The following is a 27,990-nucleotide window of genomic DNA, read 5'->3' as shown; positions in this document are numbered from 1 at the left end:
AATGAAATTAGGTCAGGAAGTGGGCATTTGATATTTGGCTCCTAATGTCAACATATAAAGGCTATATAATTTTCCTATGTATCGGAGCCGCCTGTGGATTGTCACAAGAAAAGAGGAGAGCTGCCTGTCCATTAATTATAGGTTGTACTGTTTTGGAAACACATCTCCAATTATTCTTAGCTACTATGTCTGAGAGTTATGTTCTAACCAATATTGAGAGCACTAGTCAGAAGAGGCCATCTGCATAAATGTGCATCTCATTGGCAGCAATACAAGATTTTTTGTTAGGATTCTGCACACATACATCACAAAAACATTAGAAGGAGCATTCTCATCGATGCGAATGATAAAAAGAAACTTTTCCATCTCAGTTTTTGCTAGTTCTGCATTTGATTTTTTTTTTAAATTGATGCCAACTTAATCTAGATCACATTATTATTCACCAACTAGACCTTGCAGTCTCATTCAATGAATGCTCAGAGGCATACTCAATATATTTTAGGAATAAGCTGTTGCCTTTTTAGCAGGTTTGCAATGGGTGTTGAGCATGATTAAATTGGAGCTCTATTAAGCCCTGGTTGGGGGTAAACAGCAGCAGTTGCGATGTCTCAAATATGTTGATGTGATTCCAAAAATGATAAGCTTTGAGGAATAACAGTAGTGTTCTTTACAGGTCTCCTTTCATGGTATTCCCAGCCTTGGCAAAATGTTCTCTTGTTCCTTCAGCAGCCGAGGGCAATTTCTCTCCTGCAGCACGAGAGAGGGTTAACTCTTCGTTCCAGGTTAACCTCTGCTAGCATACAACCAGAAAGAGCTAAACCATCACAAGCAGGCAGTGTTTACAAGACAGCCGTCGTCCCTCCTGTAAACAAGGGACTTCTCCAGCAGCAGAAAAAAGTGCATTCCAGAGAAGCAGAGCCTGGTTAGTAGACCTTCTGCCTTAGAGCAGGAGGGGCAGCCCAGGAACCTGATTTTCAGAAGTCGGCCGCTTTGCTTAGGGGCAGAGCAGAGACCGGTGTTGCTGTGGCTTCTCACCTTGGGTACCTCCGGAGAAAGAGAGAGCATTCCTCTTGGCTCGTCACACTTTAGACTCTCTTTGCTTGATGACACTCAAAATCCTGTTTAGGGTAAGTCAGTTATTTAAATATTTGATATACAAATGGGGAAAGCAATGCACAAAGAAAGATCAACAATCTCTGCCTCTTTTGCTCTCTCGTGGTTCGTTTAAAGGAGTTTTGAAATAAAGAATATCCTTCTCTGAGCAGCACCGTGTTATGCCAAATAAAAGTCCTTAATATCATTAAAGAATACTTTTAAATAAGCTAGCTAACAATGTACATGGTGGGGCCTGAGGGGAAAGAGCAACCATGGGTAGATACCGTATTTAACTATTCCTGTCTGCTTTCCTTCCTTTCTTATGATTAATTTGCTTTTATTGGTGAGTGTAATTTATGCACTATGGATTTAAAATGGCCCATTGTACGTCACTTTCTGAACTTTTCAACAACAAATGCCTCTTTGAGAGACTGTAGAAATCTCTGTACATAACTTTGAAAAAAATAGATGGATGTCATTCGATCCGTTCAAATAACTTTTTTGCCATTTTATTGATCTTGTACGATGATATACAAATGTGGGTTGTGTTCTGAAGTCAAAAGGGAGTCAGAATTCTTCCAGACTTGGGTTGACGTGGGACAAACCTGAGGTCTCTAGAAGAAGAGCTCTTCTCTGGAGACTGAAAAGCATAATTTGAGGGTGGTAATAACAATTTCCTGAACTAAGCCTCTGCCTTGTTATCATATTCCTTACTTTAAAGGGTTAGCACTTGCGAGCCTGGCATGACTAACAGTCAGATAGCAAGAGTGAGATTAAAAGAGAGGTTCCAGACAGTATTTAGTGGCCCCTCCTTTCCTGCTCCTTCTGGTTTACCTCACGCAGACTGGATTATAACTGGTCTGGATTACAACTGCGTTTTGTGGGACAGGTTTAAAAGGAACAACATAGCTAGGAGCTTCTTCATTACAGTGATAATAAACAGGCCGTGAGAAGGAGCAGACTTTAACAGGTACTTCGTACTCTCAGCAAAAAAGAATGCAATGGTGGTGGTAATGCAGCTTAGAAATACCTTCTGCAGCCATGCCCCTTCGAAGGCCTTTGTTTTTCCTATTCTTTCAAGCCCTCCTAGTATCCTGAAAAGAAACACTGTCCAGAGGTAAGTCATGGACAGGTCAGCCACTCTTAAAAGAGTAAATGCTACTTTCAGGGATTCTGAAAATTGTTTTGTGAGGAAAGAAGTGAAAACGTTGAATGAAACACAGAGACACTGCATGGATCCTGTCAGTGTGTTGATATTAATGTTACAGTACTCAGAGCCCATAGTTGCTCATACATGGCTTCTGTTTTTGTGAATGCATGGCTGAGATTGGATTTCTTTAATTCGGCTCTACCACTGCAGCACTGGTACAAGACTCCTATTGGCTTTCAGGATCATATCATCTATCCTGGGAAAAAGACATGTCTGAATTTGCATATTATTAAATAAATGCAATGGATCAGGGTAGAAGAGCAGTGGTTGGCACAGTGGTTAGAATGCTGTGTTGCAGGCTAATTCTGCTGACTGCCAGCAGTTCGATTCTGACTGGCTGAAGGTTGACTCAGCTTCCCATCCTTCTGAAGTTGGTAAAATAAGGACCCAGATTGTTGCGGGCAATATGCTGACTCTGTAAACAGCTTAGAGAGGGCTGTATAAAGCACTGTGGGATGATTTATACAAGTGCTATTGCTTTATCTAACTCCAATATCATTAGTTTTTGGTTATACGTGACTTTTGGAAGGCATTAAAGACTTGGTTTTTCTCCTCCTCCTCCTTGCGTCTGAGAATGTATGACCCAATGCATGAATTCCGCCCCCCCAAGCACTCTGGATTTGGCTTTTATTTGAATTATTCTTTATATTTTGCTCCATTATGTGTTTTCTATTGATTTTACTGACCCAAATAGTCCTCTGCCTATGTTCATTGATTCAGCAATCATTCTAACTTGCAACAGTGCTACATGAGGGGTACTTACAATCAGTCCTCAGTCCTCAGAGTCACGTAATTGTGGTTTCAATTATCAGTCATTAATTGGTAGTTTATCGTATATTAGTAATTGGTCAAGGCCAGACATTGCATATGGTGTTAATCAATTGGCAAGATTTAACGCTGAACCCACTGAACGTCACTGGCAAGCGCTAAAGCGTATATTAAGGTATCTTAAAAGGACAATGCACTATGCATTGTATTTGGAGCCAAAAGATGATTTGATTTTAAGTGCATATGCTGATGCAAGTTTTGCAACAGACATAAACACTAGAAAATCAACTTCAGGTATGGCTATACTATTAGGTAAAGCACTGATTGGTTGGAGGTCAATTAGACAGCAACACATAAGTATGTCCACAATGGAAGCAGAATTTTCATGTCTATCTTTATTATGTACTGATTTAATTCTGTATAAACAGTTGTTATTAGATATGGGAATAACTGTTAATGATGCCATTGTAGTATATGAGGACAATCAAGCAGCCATACGGTTGGCTACAAATATTGCTGTAAAAACGAGATCTAAGCATACTGATCTTAGATATTTGAATGTAAGGCAATCTGTAAAAAATGGTTTAATAAGTCTGGAATATTGCATAACTGAAGAAAATTTTGCTGATCAGTTTACAAAAGCCCAAGGTGCAGTAAAGCACAAGGAAAGTTGTGAAAACTATGGGTTAAAGTTGTAAATAGATATATATGTTATTATATTACCCAAAAGGGGAGAATGTTAGGAATAACATGGTTACCTAACTTAGTTTGGGTAAAATAATATATATAAACTATGTTAGTGAGTTTAAGTGTGTGTATCACTTTAACTGTAAAACATGTATTTTGGGTGTGGTTGTAAAATCACCATAAGAGGGAGCAAGAGAGCTCACTGTTTGCTGGCTTTTACTGGATTGCTGACAATGATGGATTGATGGTGATAACTGCATGTTTTCCCTGATATTTGCTGAACGAAGAAAAGAGGTTTGATTTTCTTCATATCTCTACTGCAAAAAGAGATATATTACTGGACTGATTATTTGTAAGTTTCCTGACCTCTTTTTCGACACTGGACTTTGCTAATGAATAATCCCCGGACGGACTGAACTAAGTGTATGATATATGGACTGTTTGACTATGCTAAAAATCTTACTGGAATAAACTATTTAACTAGCACTGTGTATCTGTTTTACTTAGTGTAAGCTACAACAATGTTTATCTCACATATCTGCCTGCCTGCCTGACTACCGTTGCATGTTCTGCTAGGGTGTATATCCCTAACACTGGTTATGGGCCCAGGTGCACAGTCAGACTAACCAGGATATAAACAGGCTTATATATAAAGTGAGAGTTTGTGTAGTTACACAATACTGTAAACAGACAGCTGTGTTTTATTAATTATAGTTTAATATCCAGAAAAAGATGGCACAAGTCAATTTACAAAGTTTGTCTCTAATATCCAAACTGGATGGAACAAACTATGTTTCATGGTCTATGAAATGCAGCCTACTTCTACGCAGAGAAGGTTTGTGGAGTATAATTCAAAACCCACCGGAGGTAGATGCATGGGATCCGGTGGATGAGGATGATGCCCAGAAGATACAAGAATATCAACTGAAGAATGAGCAAGCTCTCTGTATAATAGGACTGACACTCTCTGACCAGCAGCTTGTCCATATTCGTGGAGAAGAAACAGCTGTGAAATGTTGGGAGAATTTAAAGAAGATTTATGTTCGAGACAATGTAGGAGCACATATAAATCTTACACGGAAGCTGTTTAGAACACATCTTCAAAAGAATGGAGACAAGCTGAGTCATATAAACACTATGAAGAGAATTTTTCAGGAACTGCATGAAAAAGAACTTATCTTCACAGAACTACATCAAGTTTATATAATTTTGTCTTCGCTAGATGAGAGCTACGACGACTATGTAACTTCACTTGAAGTTCTGCCAAAAGATAATCTTACATTAACTGATATTACTGGCAGATTAATTGAAGAAGCCAGGAGAAGGCTTGAAAGGGATCAACTCAGAAGGGAACAACCACAATGTGAAGAAGAGAAAATATCTTCGTCAGCCTATACAATTAGAAAATGTTTTAATTGTGGAGGAAAAGGACATTTGGCTAGATTCTGCAAGAAAGCAAAAAGCCAAAATGCCAGCCAGAATGCTAAAAGGCATCAAAAGGATAAAAATGCATAGAGTTAGCCATGTATAGCAACGAAACTGTGAATAATAATTTATGGGTTGTAGATAGTGGAGCATCGCACTGCATAACGAAAGATAAGAAAAGATTTGTTAAGATGTCCACAAGTTCACAGCAGATATTGTTAGCTAATGGCTGGAAACTGAAAGCTAAAGGTGAAGAAGGTATAGCATATTGTTCTTGCATAAAAGAAAATGTAAAAATGTTATATGTACCACAACAAGTTTAATTTGCTTTCGGTTAGAGTTTTGGTTAAACTAGGTTATGTAATTACCTTTAGGGGAGAAAGTTGCATAATTGAAAAGGAAGGTAAAAAAGTAACTGCAACTTTAAAAGGTGAATTGTATGTGTTAAATGATAATTCATTAGAGGTAGCTAACATAGTATATAATAATGTTAAACCTCATGATGAGTGCATACATTTGTTACACAGACGTTTAGGGCATATAAATTTTAAAATGCTTAAACAAACGGTAGAACTATCTAAAGGTATAAAACTGAAGCCTTGCAGTAAGTATTTGCACTGCAATGCTTGTAGTCAAGAAAAAAGCAAGGTAATACCAGCAAATAGATTAAATGGATTTAAAACAAAGGAACCTCTAGAGGTCGTATTTGCTGATATTATAGGTCCTAAAAAACCAAGTGTGGGAGGTGCTCGTTATATACTAAGTATAATGGACCATTATTCCAGATATGGTTTCTGTTATCTAATGAAGAGTAAAACTGAAACATATCAAAAATTTCTTTAATTGGCTTAAATTTGCAGAAAGAAAAACTAAAAGGAAATTAGTAACTCTTATTACTGATTTGTTCCTTTGGTCTTTTGTAGGTTTCTATTATTACTTCCTTACTTGAATCTTGCTCCAGTTTTTCCCATCCTACATGTTCTAGGAATTGTGCACTAGCACTACAGTAAACTCTAGGTGTACCTTTTTCCCAGAATCTGTATGATTTGTGATTAGATTCATAACCTACAAAGAATATCTTTTTAGCCCTATGCTGCCCCTTTTATCTCAGTTGTGTAGGGATATGCACCCATGCTGGTGCTACAAATGTATGCATGTAGCTTAGGTCAGGTTTTCTGCCATGCCACCGTGTGAATGGTAATTCACCTGTTGTTGAGTTAACAACATTATTTAATATATGATTACCACACATTATTGCTTCTCCCCACAAAGTTTCAGGTAATCCTGAATCTGACAGCATAGTTCGAGCCATTGCTTGTAATGTTTGGCCTCGTCTTTCTATAAAGGCATTATGTTGGGGCCTATATGGTGCAGACTTTTTATGTTCAACACCTGCCATCTTCAGTTTGTTTTGGAATTTATTATTTATAAATTCCGTACCATTATCAGTTATAAGAGTGTTATAACTACAATTATAACTACAGTTATAATGACAATTACAAGGAAGGTTAATGGGGAAGCCAGTAGCAACTTGGAAGTCACAGTCACATGAGGTCCTCATCCTTAACAATGGCAACTTGTGACTGCCAAAACTGCCATCGCTAAGCGGCGCAGGCATGTGACATTGCACTTAGCAATGGCAATTCCAATTGCTGTTGTAACCTGGGGACTACCGGTACTGATTAGGTACAGCTCCCTGAGTTATGTGCTGAGTAGAACAACAATATAAATTGAAGAGAGAATGTTTTCTTGCAGTTGAATTTGACTGTATGTGACTTCATGGATGCCTCTCTGTTGTGTTTCTCAGCAATAATTTGGAAATAATTCATTATTGACTTCTTCCAGGATATTTTTTTTTACTTCTCAATTTAAACTAAAGCCAAAGGAGTTCCTATTGGTCTCTCCTCCGTGCTGCATCTGCTGTGACACTAGGACCATTTGGCCCCAGAATAGGGGCAAAAATTAAGATGGTGATAGCTGTTTCACTTGCGTCTCATAGTTTACAAGTTGTTAAATTATGCAGCACATGAAAAGAATGGAATGAAAATATTTTCCTCTTATGAAATAAACATGATTTTTCATTGCATGCAACCTTACTGGATTTTTTTAAAAAATGTATTTACTCCTGACTGCCCTAGTCCTTTCATTTTGTCTTAAAGCATTTTTCCCATTTCCATGTAGCCCTTTCTGCCTGTGCATTCTTAGATTTCAACTCCTGTTTCATCCGGCTTCTGTGTTTATCTAGTTGCTTAAGCCCTATAGCCTTTCTTTTGCATTTTCAAAGCTCCAGAATTGTCTGCGCATGATGACCCGATTTGCATGTCAAGCTGCTGCCCTGTAATAAATTGCCATGTAGGGAAGCTCTGATGTTGAGGCTGTTTTGGATAGCTTCCAGGTGATGGCAGTTTTCTGTTGGGAGGCCCTAAATACTTCTCTTTTCTCCGCGGATCAGCGCTGAACTGAATGTAGCCTGCAGAGCCGTTTGTCGGTGTAACTCACTGAACGCATCTCACCATCAGTGTCTGTGAAATGATGTTAGGCTTGCTGATGTTCCTCCACCTAGAAGTATTTAACCAAAAAATGCCCGTAAAGAAATAATGTCTCCACATACGTTCTTGTCCCATCTCTTGGTTCTTTTGCCTATTCTTCTCCTAAACCAGGGGTGTCCAACCTTGGCAACTTTAAGACTTGTGGACTTCAACTCCCAGAGTTCCTCAGCCAGCAAAGCTGGCTGAGGAACTCTGGGAGTTGAAGTCCACAAGTCTTAAAGTTGCCAAGGTTGGACACCCCTGTCCTAAACAAAACAAGTCTATTATACAATCTTTTTGCACTTGTAATAAATGCAGATTTACTGCCTATTAGGAAACCACATTCTGTGTAGACTATTCATTTCATCTTGTCTATCATTTGTCTTACTTATTTACATATATTAAGTCCTCAACTTGTGACCACAAACAGCCCCCAAATTCTGTTGCTATTGCAATATAATAAGCTAGACCGTTCAGTGAGTTTTGCCCCATTTTATTACCTTTCTTGCCATAGTTAAGTGAATCATTGTAGTTAAGTTAGTTACACAGTTGTTAAGTGAATGGGGATAAGTGAGAAAAATGGTCATCAGTCAATTTTTTTCAATGCCGTTGTAACTTCGAACAGTCACTAAAGAACTATTGTACATTGAGGACTACCTGTACTTATTGGCAACCCTGCCTGGAGATGCCAACCTGGGAGCTTCCACAGATAAAGCAGAAGGACCTTCCACTACTAAGATAAAGTTGTCACCTTTGAACAGAAGAATGCCTAATGGAGCAGATAAAAAATCATCCTAACTTCTCTGGCCTTCTAGTGGAGGTGGATTTTGTAGACAGTGGGGTTGGGGGTGTGGATATACCACTCGAGGGACACCCATTGTTCTCCCAGAAATTGTGCTGAGATGGGGCAGTTTTAGCTTCCTTGACTCCAATTAACACAAATAAGCTGAGCGATATCAGGCCTTTTACTCTACTTCATTTCTTTCTGAACGTCAAGAGCTATTGGGCTAAACATCTTGGTAATGGCATGAGCTGTTTAGACTGTAGAAGTGCTAGAAGATCACTCTTTTCCACAGTTCTTCCTCCAACTTCATTCGGGAAGTTTGATTTAGATTATCTCCTCTGTTTGTTTCATTACCAAATATAAATATTAAATTTTATAGTTTTGCATGGGCAGCAGGGGGGAATGATGCAGAATGACAATCTGAATGTCCTGGAAAACCTCACAAATAGTTATGCATTTGAATGAATTCAAATAGGAAGGCTTCTGAAGATGATATAGTTTTAGCTTGGTAAGTATAGTATCTTTGCTAAGCAAAAGCAATAGCACTTAGACTTATATACCGCTTCACAGTGCTTTACATCCCTCTCTAAGCAGTTTACAAGAGTCAGCATATTGTCCCTAACAATCTGGCTCCTCATTTTACCGATCCCTAACCCTAACCCAAGTCAACCTTGAGCTGGTGAGAATCAAACTGCTTAGCCTACAATACTGCACTCTAACTACTGTGCCGCCACGGCTCCTTAAATCATTCAACGAAGGATGTCAAAGGAGAGACAAAATTAAATTTAAATGAGGAAAAACTAAAATATTTTTAAGTTATGTTAAATAATTAAATTGAATTGTTGAATTGCCCTGCAGCAAGTTGCCAAATGGCAAGTTGGTCATGGTGAGTTGGCTGCGGCAAATGGACTGTGTTGTGTTGTGGCATATCCGTGATGCAAACTCTTCACACTTTTCTTCCTCGAGTTGGTAGTCTCTGAATATGTTTGAACTACAATTCCCAAAAATCTTAGCACGTTGGGATTTGGAGTACCCCTCTAGCTCTGCACCAAGAATAGAGTCAAAAACATTTGATTTCCAAATCATAGATTTATTTATTTTATTTATTTATTTGATTTGCCAATTGTTTACAAGATAAGTATAAGTGTATACATAGTTGTGAATACATGAAATGGGTACATATAAGAAAAATAAAAGAAGAATAAGAGAAACAATAGGACAGGGACGGTAGGCACGTTGGTGCGCTTATGCACGCCCCCTACAGACCTCTTAGGAAAGGGGTGAGGTCAATAGTAGACAGTCTAAGGTTAAAGTTTTTGGGGTTTGGGGAAGAAACTACAGAGTCGGGTAGAGTATTCCAGACATTGACCACTCTATAGAGTCAAAAACATTTGATTTCCAAATCATAGATAACTGTACTGAGCAACGAACACGCTAAATGGCATGTCTTGTTGTAACTGCTAAATTTTACCATTGCTGGCAAAATTAGTATTCTACTACCCTCCATTCTTTGCTTATTCTTTCCACTCAGTTCTGAGCTTTCCCCAGCAGGTGGCCTTGTAGATTTTTTTTTAAAATTCTTTTTCTTACTTCCTGGATTAGACAAAAGTGTCAGCTTGGGAGTCTGGAAGCTGTTAGTAGGGTGTGATGATTTTCTGTGATTCTGTGACTCATAGGTTTTGGGAAAAATACAGTTACAAGGAGTTCCCTTTGGTCTATTTATCGGGAGGCAAAAGGAACAGCAGACTGCAGCATTGGCTGTCAGCCTGATCCAGCAAAGAGAATGGCAAACTACTGCAGAGGTAAGATAGCTGATTCCATGCCAGGCGGTGCCTGTGGAGATGGCGAGGCTTAGGCGGGAAAGGAAGATTGAAGGGTGCCTACTGCACTCCATATGATTAGATCACACTGCAGAAGAGGGTTCAGCCTGAAGCAGCCCCTCTGACCAAGCACCCTGCCAGATGTCCCAAGGTTACCTCTCCTGGAGCAACAATCCTCATACAATTTTCACTTCAACTGGAGGAAATGAACGCCAGCTTCATGAAGGAGCTTGTCTCTTTGCCGGCGGAGCTTCATGATAATTAATCAAGCCTAATTATCATTTCAGCAAAGAAATGCAGATACAGCATCTGGGAGATTTGGATGGTCCTATGCTGTCTTTGGATGCCGGTAAGCAGCTCGGGCATGGATGGAGTAATGACCAGCCTTGGGGGAGGGAGGGGTGGGGCTGTCTCCTAATTTTAGAAGGTGCTAACCTGATGTGATTTGTTAAGATTGATCAGGGCTTGGTATCATTAGTGGCTGGTAGGTCTTCATTGCTCAAAGTTAGCAGCTTTCAACAGATGTGACTGCACCTCAAAGAGAGCAATTTCCCCTGCATCTAATGGAGCAGTTACAAGTCTAGAGCTTAGTGAACCCTTCTGGCTCTATTCAATGGGAGAAAGAACACAAGGCACTCTGACTCCAACAATTTCTTTTCACTCTTTTTTTATTTTTTTTAATTCTGTCCTACCACTGGATCGTTTCTCAGTTGCAACAGAACCTGCCACAATTTTATTCTGGATGCAGTGGCTGCTTTTTCTCTGCCACTTTAACATCAACATCACTCTTTTTTTTTATTCCTCTGCCCTGTATACAGCCTATTCACGCCAGAAGGCCTTGCTCTGATCATTTGGCTACTGCTGGTTTGGACATTCTTCATGCTAGATGGAGGATTATGTCATCCCTTTGAGGTAGGCTAAGTCAGGAAACAGACACTAAAAGGATTCCAGGAGTGCTACTTTATCATGGTAGGATATAATAACAGAACCTTGAAAACTTGTCAGAGTTTCTCTCTGCCCCATCTTATACCAAATGAAACTAAGACAGGGTTATGCTGAGTTTCTTTCTCATGCTGTCTTCCCTTCAAGGCTCTTCTGTTCCTTCACCAAGGTCATCACTCTATTCCTCTACAGTAGGGGTGTCCAGTTGTGCCAACTTTAAGATTTGGGGACTTCAACTCCCAGTCCCCAGTTTTAAAATTGCCAGCCAAGGTTGGTTACACCTGCTTTACAGTTTCAAGGTGGTGCTACAAAGTTACTGCTACTTCAATATGTCTTCGCTTCAAATAAAAATATTTTGTGGATTCAGTTGTGTTATCACTCTTCTGTGATCAAGTCTCAAGAGCACTATGCTGCAATCCCTACACCAGGGTGGAATTTCTGGGAGCTCAGGCCCCATCTTCAAAAATGTTTGAAGAACATTAGATTGGAGATAGCTGACCTAAGTTTTTCTACTGCTTTAGAATGCATGTACTGTCATCCTGTTCTCCCATCCTCATTCTCTGAATAAAAGCCCAAGGTACTCTGATAACTCACCTTTGACCTGCACATTAGAACTCACATTGTTCCTTCTGGAAAGAACCCACTTAGAAAGGAGAAATGTGAGGACCTGTTAGTTCTCTCGTTTTTCTATTCTGAGTCCTCTAGCATTCTTCTCGTGTCCCTGAGATGCCCAAAATATATGGATGATGCCAATCCTGTTGTCAGATTTTAGGGTTTAGGTTCAATGGAAAATTTTCTCATGAATACAATAAATGTAAGAAGAGAAGAGTATGTTTCTGTATTTGTTTCTTCAGTAACAACGGCTACTTCAGAAAGAGAATCAGAAAGAATGGTGAATGAAAGAAGCCAAAGCTCTGATAGCAAATCCAAAGTAAGTAAGACTAGAATGGTTTTACAATTATTGCCTAATTTTCAAGAGGGGATTCCCCATTTTTAGTGCTAGGTATTGATCAGGCCCTGAATGCCTTAGCTTTGTTATGTACTGCCCTCAGAGTATTTTCCAAAACATGTTGCTTCAATTTGGTATTTTGGAGATGAGCTGACTAGGCATTCTGAGAGTTGTAATCTAAGATGTATAGAGAATACCAGATTGGAGAAAACTTTCTTGGACCATACTATTCAATTGGAATCTCTCTTACTTTATTGTAAAATGATGTGGGGCTTGAAACAAATATACCAAAGTTCCAAATGAAAACAAGTATGAAGGAAGGTTTTTCTCTGCTGCTGGTGTTACTCATAACAGCCCACTCTGCTGTGTATAATTGTGGTGGTATCATGATCCTTCTTTCCAAGTTAATTCCATTTCCCTAAGAGCAGGGGTCCCCAACCACCGGTCTGCGGACCGGTACCGGTCCGTGGAACAAGTCCTACCGGGCCGCTGGCTTGCTGGGCGCCGCCATCTTGTTTTGATGAAAAAGTGCTTCCGGTGAGCTTTTCCGGGTAGAAAGCTCACCGGAAGCACTTTTTCATCAAAACAAGATGGCGGCGCCCAGCTGATGTCGGTACCGGGCCGCGCCATAAAAAAGGTTGGGGATACCGGGCCGCGGCGTAAAAAAGGTTGGGGATCACTGCCTAAGAGGACTGAATCCATCTTGAGGAACAAATGTGTGTGTATATTTCTGTTGCCTGATTGTAACTACAGTTGCTTGATTGTAACTACACTTGTTCCTTTGCAGCTTTCTGTGGTGGGATCCCAAGAGCCAACAAAGAGGAGCAGAATCCAAGCAGTATGCTTCAAAGACAGTGGTGACAGCGACGAAGGTTGGTGAATGAGTGCTGGATTTATCTTGTGTTCTCCTTCCTTTGCATTGTCCATATGTTCTAATTTTTCTCTCCCCTCCTTTTTATTTTATATTCAAAAGTCTTTCAGAATTCTACTCATCCATTTGTTCTCTACAATTCCCTGCCTTTCATTTAGTTACTTCCAATTCTGCTTTCCCATTTATATATGTATTTAATTTATGCTCCTAACCTTCCAGAAATGACTAGTTTGTCTCCTTTTCTCCCCCAATTCAAATTTTTCCATCTCCAAAAGATTAGCATCTTCTCCATTTGTATATTCATCAGGAATTTTCTTCATGCGTGCTCCTCTAGAATTATGAGTGATGCAGGTTAACCATATTTCTATTGAAATAAGCAAACCCCAAAGGCATGTTCTTAGACTGTGTAGAATGGCTGTTTAGTCTAGAAAAAAGAATCCAGATTAATGTCCTATCTGCGTGATTTCTCCTGTAGTCTGTGTAAGAACAAATGCCCAGGAATTGCTAGGGCAAATTGTTTTATCATGAATTTAACTTACATTTAAAGTGCTTTTGAACAGTTTGCAGTTACTGGCCTGCCATACCTTTGCAATGAATTTCTAGCCAAAATAATCTCAATGATGACTAAGTGTCTTTATTTTTTTTAAAAAAATCTGTTCCTAATTTGTGCTGTTTTTACTTTATTTGTTAAACTTTTTCTTATCTAGAATCAGAGTCCTCTGAAGATGAATTGAACACTTCACAGGTGGAGGTTTCTGTGCTTCAGAGGCTGGGCCTGCATAGGTAAGATCCATCCACATGTCTGACAGGATTCTTTCATAGGCCTTCTTGCTTGTCTGTTTCTTTATGAGTGAGAAAGGAGGTTCTCTAAAATAAGGCATCTCTATTCCTAGATGTTGGCTTTAGAATGGCTTTAAACCCCAAACAAACACAATTTAATTCCAAGAATTGTTTGTACTAACCTTAGCAACAGCATTTCTGAAATCATTATTATTATAATCTTTCCATATCATTTACAAGATATTTCCCCTTGTAAATTTGAGTTACTTCTTGCACTTACATCCCAATGAGCTATACCAATTTGAATATGTTTGCTCACAGGTTCTGTAAATTGGAGAACAATAGTGGAGGGTGTTTTTTCTGCATTCTCTCCAGCTTCATGGGTGAAATTATTCAGGTTGGAAGCTGCAGAACCTCTCCCCTGCTAAGTTGTTTGAGTTTTGCCAGATCACTAATATCAAATATCAGTAATATCTACTCTGTATGATTTTGTATTTTCCTTGCAGGGCATCTCTCACAGAGCAAGATGTGGAGGTAAGTGTTGTTGTCCACGCAGTTGAATTCTTTCTAATTTATAGCATTTTAGCTTTTTCAGAAGATATTCTGAGCAGTGGTGGGATTCAAAATCTTTCACTACCAGTTTTGTGGGCATGGCTTGGTGGGTGTGGCTTGGTGGGCGTGGCAGGGGAAGGATACTGCAAAATCTCCATTCCCTCCCCACTCCTGAGGGACGGTTACCACCGGTTCTCTAACTACTCAAAATTTCTGCTACCTGTTCTCCAGAACTGGTCAGAACCTGCTGAATACCACCTCTGATTCTGAGGCTTATGGAGATAGATGTTCTAAAATAATTGATTTCTTGGCCAGCTCTTTTTCTGACCTGCAGAACATTATTTGTTCTGAGACCCAACTACAACTATGCACTACAGTATTGTCCTTAGTGAAGAACACCTCCCTTCATCAAAGATGTTTGAATAATTTTAGCATTAAGTTCAGCTTCCATAATAACATTGACTGAGTTGGCAAATTTTCTACATATCAGAGGACTCAAATGATTTAAATTCTTTTTCATTACATTACAGTGTCACTAGAAAGCATACAATGGATAAATGTATGTAATTTGTTGTGACACTAGACATTTTTCATGAGGGAAACAAAACATTTGTATTTCAATTTCCCAACAATGAAACAATAATATGTTATTACTTGGGAGGCATTCTGTTTTCTTAGTTAAAGGCTATGAGTCCTGGGAAACTATCTGAAACAATTAATAATTTAAGATGACCAGGTCATCGTGAAAGGTGACGTTTCATATCAATGTCTTTTAGTCAGTCATAGCTTCTGGGAAACTGCCCAGACAGATCCATGCAGTTTTCTTGGCAATGTCTATGGAGATTCAGGTCATGGTTGCCCAAAGGTTCCCCCCGCCTCAAAAGGTAACTGGACTTTCTTGGTCCTTTTCCTTTGAAAATGTTTCGTTTCTCAACCAGGAGCTTGAAGAATCTTCTTGGATGAGAAGCTAAACATTTTCAAAGGCAAAGAACCAAGAAAGTCCAGTTACCTTTTTTTGGGGGGGAGGAAAGCACTGGGTTTTTGGGGCAATCATTTCAGTGATTTGCCATTGCCTTCTTCCTAAGATTGAGAAAGAATGACTGGCCCAAGACAACTTGACCTCACAGTCTCCCATCATGAAGCCAAGAGCCTTTCACCATTATAGCAACTGATTTTCTGTCTTTTTGTTACACATGGATGAATTTCGTGCTGGTTCAATATGGAAATACAAATACATAGATACATATGCACAATATATTAACTTTCTCTTGAAACTTGATTGCAGATAAGAAACTGATAAAAGTACAACAATTTTACACTATCTTTTCTGTTTCCTAGAGAAAATTAGAATATTTGACTTACGATCTATTCATTAACAATTTCCCCAAATGTTTTGGTTTTGAAAAATGTGGAATATGATAGAGTTCCATCAGCAGTACACTTTGGATGATCTTCCTTTTTTTGGCAGGCAGCTTTTGCGCACTTAGCCTTGGCTTTACGCTGCGACATGTTTACCCTGAGACAGCGAGTACAGATAGAAGAACGAGCCCGGAACACAGCAGAAGAGAATATTCAAGAGGAGTTGGCAGAATGTCAGGCAGTGTTGCAGGCAAGTGAAGGAATTTTCTGGAGTCTTTTAACCATTTATTTTGTATTCCAAAATATGGTAATCTAGAAGCATCAGTAGAGTTGGGCTTCCAAAATCTCAAATGGGAGAAGACCAGCAGAGATTGAGATGGATTCAGACATTGCATTTTTCCTATCCTTTTCATTAATGGCTGAACCATAAATAGATTGCCTTTCTGATTTTATCATCACCCATGTGCAGTTAAGACAGTTTGGCTAAAACAATGTGTGTACTGAGCAGGTTACACATAAAGATTTCTGAAGGAAATTAGGCCCATTTTTGTTGCATTGCATTGATAATGAATTGATCCAGCCCCGAGAACTGTCTTATTTGTGAAGTCTAGCAAGGAAGTCCTAGTACTCATTATTTCAGTTCGTTCAAGAATCTCTGTTTTATCCCTCCAGAAGTTGGATCAGGCCTGTCTGGACCCCAGGCACAAGGAACTGGTTGAACATTTACAGAACAGCCTAGCAATTCTGACAAGAACAATTGAAAGGGCAACAGGTGCAGCAGAGAAATTAGGAGCTGTCCATCAGGTGAGACTGTAGGTTTATTATTTCTGTCATTTAAACTCTGAATTATTGGAAAGGTGAGTAGATGGTGATTGATCTCAACAATTACCATCTTATGGGATTATTAGAAGGAAACTTGGGCTAGTCTGACAACTTAATATATAGTCCTGAGCCTTTCTTCCTGATACCAGGTGAGGGATATGTATAGTCCTTGACTCATTACCACAATTTTCATTGCTAAACAAGGCAATTAGTAAGTGAATCATGCCCAGTTCTGACCTTTTTTGCCATGCTCATAAGCAAATCACTAGTTTTATTGTTAAGTAAATTATGCCGTTGTTGAGTGAACCAAACTCCCCCCCCATTTAGCTTGCCTGTTGGAAGCTGGCTGGGAAAGCCACAGATGGCTATCACGTGACCCTGGGACCCTGCAAACATTGTAATTTTATTTGTAGAATCTTAATTTTATTTGTTAGAATCTTAGGATCCTGCTAACATATTTTTTTATGAAATGTTATTACATTTAGGCAAATAATTAACCAATTTGCATATTATTTAGCCACTGGATAGTTTTATATGATGAAGCCACATTTAAAACTTAATTAGATGAAATAAAATTGAACAGGGAAGCTAATGCTCTCCCAGGACTAGGAAGTCTCCAATTCAAAACTTGGTCCCTGTATTTGTTCTCCTTAAATGATTTTAGGTAAGCCACCATCACCCTGCTTCCTTTGTCCTGCAATATGGGCTAATATGGCCGACTTAGCAAAATGTAGCAACTTGAGCCTCAGAAAATACTATAAAAGGTAAAAATATCCTTTGAGAAGCTTAATTACTATGCGATTCATTTCATTTTCTTTATATCAATATAAAAGCGCTTTGCTGCTGTCGTCTTCCACTAACCACATTTGATCTGCCTTAAAGTCTAAAAATCACAATGGAAATCTATCCCAATGCAAAATATTAGTCATAAGGTTCATGGGCTCAATTAATCATTGACTATCCTACGGTGATAGTCATTACTGCACAATTTAAAAAAATATAGGGCTGAAGCAGGTGAACCTGTTCACCAATCTCCTTGAAGAAGGTTGGGCTGGCTTGGTCATAGTTTCCTTTATTACTCCTTGGATTCATTCATACCTTCCTGTCATTTCCTGCAGGAGGCTCGCATGAGTCGAGCTGCAGAACTGATGGTGCAACATGTGGAGAACTTGAAACGGCATCACCTGAGGGAGCATGTAGAGTTGGAGGATATGAAGAGACTGATCCAGCAGAATTCCCGAAACTGGCAGTTAACCGAAAACAAGGGTAAAAATGGCTCTCTGGACAGCCTGAGGCCCCAGGCCCACATGGGGCCCCCAATCTCTTTCTTGGAGGCCTTATTTTGAAGCATGAAATGGTTTAATACCATTTCATTATTAAGCATCTGTCCTCAGCTGCTGTAAAGTTGCCCACTTTGGAACTAGGAATTGTCCTCTTGGCTCCTTAGAAAAAAGCCTGGGATGGAAATAAAAGACAATGAAACAGCTGGTGTGCATAGAGGAAGAAACTTTGGATGTAAGAGTAGCACTTATTAACACTTGCTTGGATTCTCGGGAGAAGTGTGGAAAGAATTTGTTTTTATCTGTTTGAGGCTTTATATCTTTAAAAAATACCAAATGAGTTAGAAGGACACATGTTTCTTTATCATATATCAACAGGTTCCACAATGGTGAAAAGCTTTCTATTGAACCAGCTGTACTTCAAATATGTGGGAGGGTGTTTTTTTTTATAGTCCAGCCCTTTTCTAGTTCTGCTCCCACAACTAAAAATCAGAGGTGTCAATTAGCAAAGTGTGTCCAATAGGTCAAAAGACATCACTGAAGACTGTTCAGTAGAAGTTCTGCCTCTTTGTTAATTCATGGCATGTATGGTCATGGTTGCCATTTTGACTTTGTGGAAACCCCTCACCTCACTGAGATTTCTGTAGAAAATCTATGTATAATCTGCAGGAGTCAAGCTGTTTCTTAATTGACTTGAAGCTCTCTTTAACATGGTGGTCCATCTAATAGGGAATATATTAAGAAGGTTTGTTTAGTTCTGACCTGTTTTCCCTTGGAAAGAAGCTTTCCTACCTATTAAGGTTATGCAAGCTGATTAAAGGATTTTGAAACCAAGCCCTGACATATGCCCATATTTCATCTTGTAGCGGAAATGGGCCACATAGAAATTTAATAAACAAAAATAAATATGTGCCTTCCATCAATAAAACATATAAAGGAGCAAAACTTAAGCATCAAGAAAAAGCTATAGCAATTAGAGCAGCATGATGAAGTGTCACTTTTTGGTATGTGCTACAGAATGAAATGGATAGAATATTTGCTTGGGCAATAATTTCTCCCTTTGATTGATTGGTAATTTTCCCTTCAACTTAACTTATAAAGAAGAGGATTTTCTACAGGATTGCAGCAAGAGAGCAAAGGGCTAAATAAATCCTAACCATTTTGATTTCTCTCTCCCTTTTTCCCAAGCTGATATAATTACATTTTTAATTCATTGCATGTATTCTTATGTGTAGAATTGTTTTAATATACAGTAGCTCTATCAATGAATAGCTATAGCAATAGCTTTTAGACTTATATACTGCTTTACAGTGCTTTATAGCCCTCTCTAAGTGGTTTAGTGTCAGCATATTGCCCCCAACAATCTGGGTCCTCACTTTACCCACCTCAGAAAGATGGAAGGCTGAGTCAACCTTGAGCCTGGTGAGATTTGAACTGCCAAACTGCAGTCAGCCGGCAGTCAGCGATGAAAAGTATGTAAAGACAAGAAACATGCAACTTTGATTGGTTTCCCAGTGCAATTAACTTTTCTCTGACAAAAAAATCATACAAAAAGTAGTTCTAAAATTTTACTGTAGTTTAGAGTGGCAAGTTACCTTGAAAGAGATTCCCAAACCAATCTTTTCAAGGTTCTTCTTGGCCCTGCCCCTTAGTTTGGCTAAAAAGGACTCTAGACACTGATATTTTTTCCATGTTTTCCACACAATCCGTTCCTGACCTTATCAAATAACAGTCTGTTCAACATACAAAAGCTCCCTTTGTCCCACACTATAAAATAATTATCCAGATTCAGAATTCATGATTATCCATTTCAGAAAAGGCCAGTTTTTAAAGTTGCCTTAAGATACTAGCTTGCTGTGAGTCAATTGTGCGGCATGTTATATGCCCCTTAATGACCCAACTGGAACATAATCTACTGTGGAAAATTGAATGTCAAACCATATTCAATCTACCCAATTTTCTAGTGTTTTATACACTGGACTTTCCCATCTCTTCCTGGAGATACTACAGGTGGAATATAGCACCTTTGAACTGAAAAACATATACTTGAACAAGTTGAACACCTGAGTTACGGTCCTTCCCATTAAAAAAAAATATTTTTGTGTCATAGATGATGGTGAGCAGAGACTGAAATATCCTCTAGCACGATTTTTTCAGCAGGTAAGGAAGATTAGGATTGTGGGGAGTAGTTCTCAGCTGCTTCAATGGAGAATCATTGCTTTAGATGGTGGTAGGGTTACAGAAGGCAGGCAGTCCAGTCATAGAGCTTCATCACCTCCAAAGAAGGAAAGGTGAAATTTTTGTCTTATCCTGTAATTGGGCAGCACCAAACTACTCTTTCAACTCTTGCTCAGCTCAAAGACCTCATTTTATTTCATCTCCACATTGATTGCTTAGTTCTGACTATAGGTATTGAGTGGAACCATGCACTGTGATTTGTAAACCAGAGTTTAGAGTGATTCAGATACATGCAGGGGTGGGATTCTACCAGTTCGCAGCTATTCACTGGAACCGGTTGTTAACATTCTAAGCACTTCGGAGAACCGGTTGTTGGAAGAAATTACTGGCCTAATCCTGTAAGGAAGGCAGGAAGGAAACATTCTGGTGTTGCTTACAGAAACTGCCTCTCCGTTAACCCTTATTACATTCTTGGCAGAACTAGACTTCCTGTCTCAGGAACGTCTCTGGAGTTTTTTCCCCCTCCTTTGCTGATACTTTGCTTGTGTGGAGTGACCATTCAAAGTTACAATGGCACTGAAAAAAGTGACTTATGACCATTTTTCACACTTACAACTGTTGCAGCATCCCCACAGTCATGAGAGGCCAGGCGAGGAGATGCATGCCTCGATGCGAGTGATATTGAGTTGGCCACACCCAGCCAGTCACATGACCACCAAGCCATGTCCACCCAGTCACATGCCCACCAAGCCATGCCCACCACCTAAGCCACGCCCACAGAACTGGTTGTTAAAAAAATTGAATCCCACCCCTGGATACATGCATGTTTGTACTAAAGCGTGGTTAAGCAGTAAATACTGTAGCTAGCATGGTATGTGAACTCTGTCATATTGTCCCTGGAAAACAAACTGTTAGAGATTGAGGAAAGGGGACAGGTATAGCCTTAAGGGAAACATGATCCCCATAACAGCCAATCCCAAACTTTAGGCATGCTAATCAAACTTCTTTGCACTCCAGGGCTCAGCTCGGCGTCGAGTCAGCATTGCAGTTGTACCCAGGCAGCTAACGGTAAGAAATCTCTTCTATTACTATGGATCGTTTGCAAGAATATAACTTGCTGAGGGCACTTATATTTCCATTACCATTTGACCATCGTTCTCTCTTTGTAAGCCAGTTCTGAATTCATTTACAGTCTAGCCCAGAGTTAAAAAATTTGCTAGTAACATAATTTCATTGCCTCCAGAATGTTCTAGTTGCTCATATTTTCCAGCTTTACTCCATGAGGACAAGAAACTTACATTAAAATGCTCATTCTTGACATTGTTTAAAATCATTCAAGAGATGATACTATGACGGGAGTACTACAGAATGGCAAGCCAGTCACATACTTCTTCTTTCCCATACTTCTGCTTGTATTTACAAGCAATAAATGGAAACTAATCAAGGAGAGAAGCAACTTAGAACTAAGGAGAAATTTCCTAAAAGTGAAAACAATTAATCAGTGGACCAGCTGGCCTCCAGAGGTTGTACGTGCTGCAACATTGGAAGTTTTTAAGATGAGATTGGATAATCATTTGTCTGAAATGATATAGCATTTCCTGCCTGAGCGGGGAGGTGGGCTAAAAGCCTTCCAAGTTCCTTTCCAACTCTGTCATGCTGTTCTGTTTTTCTGTTATCTAATTATCTCTGCATCAGTTCCATAGCTCTGAAAACGAGGAAGGCCTTGAGGGAGAAGTGGTGAAGCCATCAATAGACAAAGATGAAAGTCCACAAAGGTAGGGATCATCTAACACGGAGGTCTCCAAACTTGGCAACTTTTAAGACTTGTGGACTTCAACTCCCAAGTCTTAAAGTTGCCAAGTTTGGGGACCCCTGATCTAACACAAGGAGCTTCGCTCACTGAGCACTGTTTTGGCTTGGCTTAGCCCTTGGTGTGATGGTTTCTCTTTGTTTCCCCATCACAGACAGTCCCATTTTTCCCAAGAAGACCCTGCAGAGAATCATTTGATCCTGCATCCAAGCCCTTCCAGCTTCTCACAGCAAAGCCTGCAAGGAGCAAATAGCAGCCATTGTAACAGAGAAAAAAGCCATTGTGCAGAAGGGTAAGGAATCATCCAGGCATCCTTCCTGCTAGAAATGGGCTGCATTTGGCCTCTGAGTGCTGGGGTGGGTGGACATGCTCCAGAAGGAAGCAGCTCAAGGCCAAGAAATAAATGAAGGCAGAAAGCTAAATATGCATTAATTTTTTAATGTAAAAATGTAATCCCAAATACAATGATTCTTCCCTTTCTGAAACTTTAACTATCTTGATTTCTTTGCAACTCTTGTGGTTCTCCAGGGTTGTATTCAAGGCTTCAAAGGTAGGAAATGTAGCTCAAGGACCTCATGTTGAGCACCTTCAACTGCAGCCAGTTTTCTTTTGAGGGATAGCAGGCCCTCTTAAAATATATCTTTTTGTTTCCCAGATGTAGCTATAAAAATGATTTTTGCCTACATTTGTTAAATTATGGTCCTGTTATCTCAGGCACTCAAGAAGGCCCAGAAACTCTCCCTTTTTTTAGTTTGACCCTCAACTGGTATAGGTTGGACTGAGAGTGACTAGCCCAGTCAACTTGTCAACTCCATATCTTGTCCAGTACTTTCCCCATTACAATGCAATAGCTCCCTGTAAGTAAAGTGGAGTTATGGGTTTGTTGCATACTTATTTTCACCATGGGTAAAATGGTTTCAGAATGAAGGCCTTTAGTTAGGCATTCAAAGATTAACTAAAATAGATCTTTGGAACATTGACAGTGTGAGTAAAACTTTCTTTAAAGCATACATCTTTTAAAAAAAATAATCTTCGGCATAAGCCTGAAAAATGATGTATACACTTTCCCCACCCCCTTTCATTTCATTGAGTCTGATTCTTGGGGGCTGCCTGTACAAGTTCCTGCAGTTTCCTTGTCAAGAGTTTTCAGAAGTGGTTTATCATTGCTTCCTTCCTAGGGTTGAGGGAGAATGATTGGCCTAGAGTCATCCAGTTGGCTTTGCACTTAAGGCAGGAGTAGAACTTGTGGTGTCCCAGCTTCTAACCTGATGCTTTAGCCACCTCATAAAATTAGCTGTCTGTAAAGTCTCATAAAAGACATCATTGGAGTTGAAAAAAGGATGCAGCTACTTTAAAGGTACTGCATATGATTCCTTACATTCTGAAGCACCTCCAATTAGTGTCTATTAGATACATTTTACTAAGCATTTTAAGGAGAAATAAAGAAGCAAACAAGAAATGGAGAGGCAAAAAGAAAGAATAACAAGTCAATTTTTGTTAATTAGTTCAAGTAACTGAATATACTGCATCATTTTCAAATTACCAACTATAAAAATTGAAGCCATATAAATGTCAATAGCAACGTAGCATAAAGCCTAAAATATTGAGAATTTCAGTCCGAACAAAAAAAAGGCTTTACATTAAAGAAACCCCCATTTTAGATGCAGCAGAAGCCCGTATAATGTATCATTCTAGTCCAAAATCATTTCTACAGGTGAAACTTGAAAAATTAGAATATCGTGCAAAAGTTCATTTATTTCAGTAATGCAACTTAAAAGGTGAACTTAATATATGAGATAGACTCATTACATGCAAAGCAAGATATTTCAAGCCGTGATATGTCATAATTGAGATGATTATGGTTTACAGCTTATGAAAACCCCAAATCTACAATCTCAAAAAATTAGAATATTGTGAAAAGGTTCAATATTCTAGGCTCAAAGTGTCCCACTCTAATCAGCTAATTAAGCCATAACACTTGCAAAGGGTTCCTGAGCCTTTGTATGGTCTCTCAGTCTGGTTCAGTAGGAATCACAATCATGGGAAAGACTGCTGACCTGACAGTTGTGCAGAAAACCATAATTGACACCCTCCATAAGGAGGGAAAGCCTCAAAAGGTAATTGCAAAAGAAGTTGGATGTTCCCAAAGTGCTGTATCAAAGCACATTAATAGAAAGTTATGTGGAAAGGAAAAGCATGGAAGAAAAAGGTGCACAAGCAGCAGGGATGACCGCCGCCTGGAGAGGATTGTCAGGAAAAGGCCATTCAAAAGTGTTGGGGACTTTCACAAGGAGTGGACTGAGGCTGGAGTCAGTGCATCAAGAGCCACCACACACAGACGGATCCTGCACATGGGCTTCAAATGTCGTATTCCTCTTGTCAAGCCGCGCCTGAACAACAAACAATGTCAGAAGCGTCTTACCTGGGCTAAAGAAAAACAGACCTGGTCTGTTGCTCACTGGTCCAAAGTCCTCTTTTCTGATGAGAGCAACTTTTGCATCTCATTTGGAAACCAAGGGCCCAGAGTTTGGAGGAAGAATGGAGAGGCACACACTGCAAGATGCTTGAAGTCCAGTGTGAAGCTTCCACAGTCTGTGTTGATTTGGGGAGCCATGTCATCTGCTGGTGTTGGTCCACTGTACTTCATTAAGTCCAGGGTCAACGCAGCCATCTACCAGGAGACTTCATGTTTCCTTCCGCAGACAAGCTTTATGGGGATGCTGACTTCATTTTCCAGCAGGACTTGGCACCTGCCCACACTGCCAAAAGCACCAAAACCTGGTTCAATGACAGTGGGATTACTGTGCTTGATTGGCCAGCAAACTCACCTGACCTGAACCCCATAGAGAATCTATGGGGCATTGCCAAGAGAAAGATGAGAGACATGAGACCGAACAATGCAGAAGAGCTAAAGGCGCTATTGAAGCATCCTGGTCTTCCATAACACCTCAGCAGTGCCACAGGCTGATCGCTTCCATGCCATGCCGCATTGAGGCAGTAATTGCTGCAAAAGGGGCCCAAACCAAGTGCTGAGTACATATGCATGCTTATACTTTTCAGAGGTCCGACATTGTTTTATTGATTGCATGTAATATTCTAATTTTCTGAGATTGTGGACTTGGGGTTTTCATGAGCTGTAAGCCATAATCATCTCAATTATGGCACATCACGGCTTGAACTATCTTGCTTTGCATGTAAGAGTCTATCTCATGTTAGTTTCACCTTTTAAGTTGCATTACTGAAATAAATGAACTTTTGCACGATATTCTAATTTTTCGAGTTTCACCTTTATATTGAGTTGATCTCTGTGACAGATTATCTGTCAGAAAAATGTTAGTTTTGCAATTAAGGTGTGCCAAATAATTTTCAAACATAGATATCTCTCCTGTGTACATCTCAGTGTTCTGATTCGTCTCCATCTCTAAGTGTTTATACAATGTTGTTTTTTATACCATTGGTCACTGGTGTACTAATTTTCTGATGTGGGAAACAAAGAATTCCTGCCAGTGCATTGAGCTGAGATGCAATGCTGAATCAGCAAGTGATGGGAGCACTGGAAAGCTAGCCCTGGATTAGCAAAGGCCAATATTATCTCTTTATTGTTAAAAAAACATTCTTCAGTCAGGTTTGGAGACAAGTGGTGGAAGTTACAGATACATTTTATTACTCCTAAAATCATGACGCTGCTCCAATTATTTTAAACTGTGAGAAAGACATGCTCAGGGTATATCTTTTCATTTCAGCATAGGCATTTTTTATAAAAGCATTTCTTTGATCTATTGAAAAGTAGGGAAGCAGAAGCCCATTAAGACATATGCGGCTTCATTTATAATTATGGCTGTGTAGAGCAAAGGCAGCTGTTTCGAGACCATAAAGAAAATCAAATTAATCACTCTCTGTCTCTTCACTGACTTCACAATGGGACTCAGTGTTTAGAAGTCAGGCTCAACAAAACTGCTGGTTTGAACATTTCCTTTTGGCTTCCTTGGCCTTTTTAGTGAAGTTGTCGGTACCCAACTGTGCTATAGGTTTTTTTTTGTCTTTGGAGCTGACAATAAAGCATGTCTTCTATTGTCTTTTTCAGAAGAGATTCGGAACTTAGGAGCAGAAGGCACATTAGCAAAAGTCTAGAAAATCTCAATGAAGGATTGGGTACTGAAGAGGCAAACAAGGAATGTGAAGAATTGGAAGAAAATGCTCCGCTGTGAGTGAATATTGTCTTCTATTCTTATCACCTGTGGTGGCCTCTTAGCGAGGATTTTGAAGTTTTGCCAGGGTGAGAATACATACCAGCACAGATGGGTTTAAAGTGCGGATGAAGGAAAGAATGGGCCCATGGGTGAAGTTACAAACAGTAGATCCATCAATGTTTATTGTAGTAGTCACGATGGCAATGAGTGCCAGGAGCAAGTTTTGTCCATGTCCTTACCTGTAAGCTTCTGTGAGACATCTGTCCTGTAGGATGCTGAACTAAAGTGTTCATCTGAATAAGCAAACTCTACTTATGCTTCTGTGGTCCAAGGAGGTTGGGATTGGGTGGAGGGTTTTACTTGCTGAGAATATCTTTGTTTTCTTGCCCTTATGGCTACAAAAAAGGTAAACAGAAAAAGTACAAATATGGAATTAAGCAATATATGGATTGTTGTGTAATTTTTGTTATTTCTTCTAAGAGATACAGAACTTATGTTTCTTAGGCATAATATTTTATTTTGCATTCACGTCCAGTAATAATGAAAATAGAGTCTATATATCTGAGAAATGCAGGAGTATCCAAGAGAAGAGAATACTGTATATGTAGCTCAGGCTTGCACTGTGGAGTCCTTGGTGTTTCCTGAGCTTGGATGTTTGCTTGCAGACATTTCATTTATCCAACTGGATACATAATCAGTAATAGTGAGTGTGGGGTTTGCTTCCTGTTTGCATACAGTAGCTTGCCCTACCAGTCTTGGAGAAAATATGGTTTTCTTCTGGGTAGTTCTTTCATTAGAGTATCGTTTAATGCTTGTTTGTCTGGTGTTAATCCCTGCTTAACTGAGTTTTGGTTATTGGAGGGTGTGTGTGTGCTCTAATCTCTCTTTTTAACCTTCTTAGCTTTTTGTTGTGTCTTGTGATATGTAAATATAGTTTATTTCTATGTGTCTATTGACAGCTGATTTGTTTGAATGTTGAGCTTCCAAGAATTCCTAAAATTTATAAATTTTGTTTGATAATTTAACATAGAATATAAGACTCTAACAACCACTCTGTATGTATAAAAGACTAGCAGAGTGCATCCATTAAACACTAAGTAACATTGCAAAGACATCATGAAAACTCCTTAATGTCACAAAAATGGTCAGACTCAACCAGCTTCAAATGGGAAATTGTGAGTATCTAGAGATTCTAGACCAAACTAAATCCAAAAATGCTAAGGAATTCCTGAAAGCTTGGCCTTCAGACAAATCAGCCATCAATAGACATATAAAAATAAACTATATTTGCATACCATTCAAAATGGAAGGAAGGAAGGAAGGAAAGAAAGATAAGACCTCCTTTTCAGCAGCTATCACTCATATAATCAGGGATGAATATCAAACAATCAAACACAAAACAATACCCTAATCAAGGAACCACCAAGGAGAAAACCATACCCCCCACCAACATTGACAGGGCAAGGTGCTATATATAAACAGGAAGCAAAGTACCAAACCCCAAACTCTGTAGCACTGATGGTAGCTAGTTGGGTAATGAAATATCTGCAAGCAAAAAAGCCAAGCTCAGAGAAAAACCAAGAACTCCACATATGAGTATATTTTGGGATTTGAGCTACAGGTCTGATTTTTCATTTTGACATAAGATAGCAGCTTTAATATTTAGTTGCACTAAATGACTGTTTTAAAATGTATTTTTGGCAGGGTGAAAAAATCTAAATTGGAGATTTGCAGAGCCTGGTTTTCTATACCCATATACTACTGGGTTTCATTATGGATGTTTGTATTGGGGATTGCTTGCCTTGTTCTAATCTGGATCCTGGAGCTGCAGAAGCAATGTTCATTTGTAGCCTCTGACTGTTAACTTTGCATCATCAGACTTATGGAAAAATAAAAAAGAAAACAATATGGATTTCTGTTTGTGATCACTGTGCCCTAAA

General features: G+C 39.3%; 1 protein-coding gene across 3 annotated transcripts; it reads left to right on the top strand.

Annotated features, from left to right (window-relative positions):
* Positions 1 to 27,960, top strand: LOC113418802 (uncharacterized). Of its 3 annotated transcripts, XM_087959928.1 has the most exons (16): positions 1 to 141; positions 674 to 1,127; positions 10,605 to 10,666; positions 12,114 to 12,190; positions 12,996 to 13,080; positions 13,787 to 13,862; positions 14,366 to 14,393; positions 15,880 to 16,020; positions 16,443 to 16,574; positions 17,711 to 17,858; positions 19,983 to 20,032; positions 21,068 to 21,118; positions 21,746 to 21,825; positions 22,015 to 22,152; positions 25,945 to 26,064; positions 27,755 to 27,960. In XM_087959928.1, exons 3-16 carry the CDS (start codon positions 10,612 to 10,614, stop codon positions 27,912 to 27,914), a joined length of 1,341 nt encoding a protein of 446 aa, XP_087816054.1. In that variant the 5' UTR covers positions 1 to 141; positions 674 to 1,127; positions 10,605 to 10,611; the 3' UTR covers positions 27,915 to 27,960. The 3 variants fall into 3 exon arrangements, with proteins under 3 accessions (XP_087816054.1, XP_087816055.1, XP_026533678.2); XM_087959929.1 differs by lacking the exons at positions 1 to 141; positions 674 to 1,127 and adding an exon at positions 10,086 to 10,299; XM_026677893.2 differs by lacking the exons at positions 1 to 141; positions 674 to 1,127 and having other exon boundaries at positions 10,086 to 10,666.
* The last annotated feature ends 30 nt before the right edge of the window (positions 27,961 to 27,990 follow it).

The sequence above is a fragment of the Notechis scutatus genome, chromosome 3 (genome assembly GCF_049901735.1).
Source record: "Notechis scutatus isolate UNSWTSFEM ecotype Mainland chromosome 3, rNotScu1.2, whole genome shotgun sequence".
Classification (NCBI taxonomy): Eukaryota; Metazoa; Chordata; class Lepidosauria; order Squamata; family Elapidae; genus Notechis; species Notechis scutatus.
Note: the sequence above shows the minus strand (reverse complement) of the source record. Positions and strands in the feature narration are given on the sequence as shown.

Coding starts and splice junctions, on each gene's coding strand:
- LOC113418802 (XM_087959928.1), top strand. CDS start 10,612: ATGCAGATACAGCATCTGGGAGATTTGGATGGTCCTATGCTGTCTTTG. Junction 14,394..15,879: donor TCACAGAGCAAGATGTGGAG/GTAAGTGTTGTT, acceptor TTTTTTTGGCAG/GCAGCTTTTGCGCACTTAGC. Junction 16,021..16,442: donor AATGTCAGGCAGTGTTGCAG/GCAAGTGAAGGA, acceptor TTATCCCTCCAG/AAGTTGGATCAGGCCTGTCT.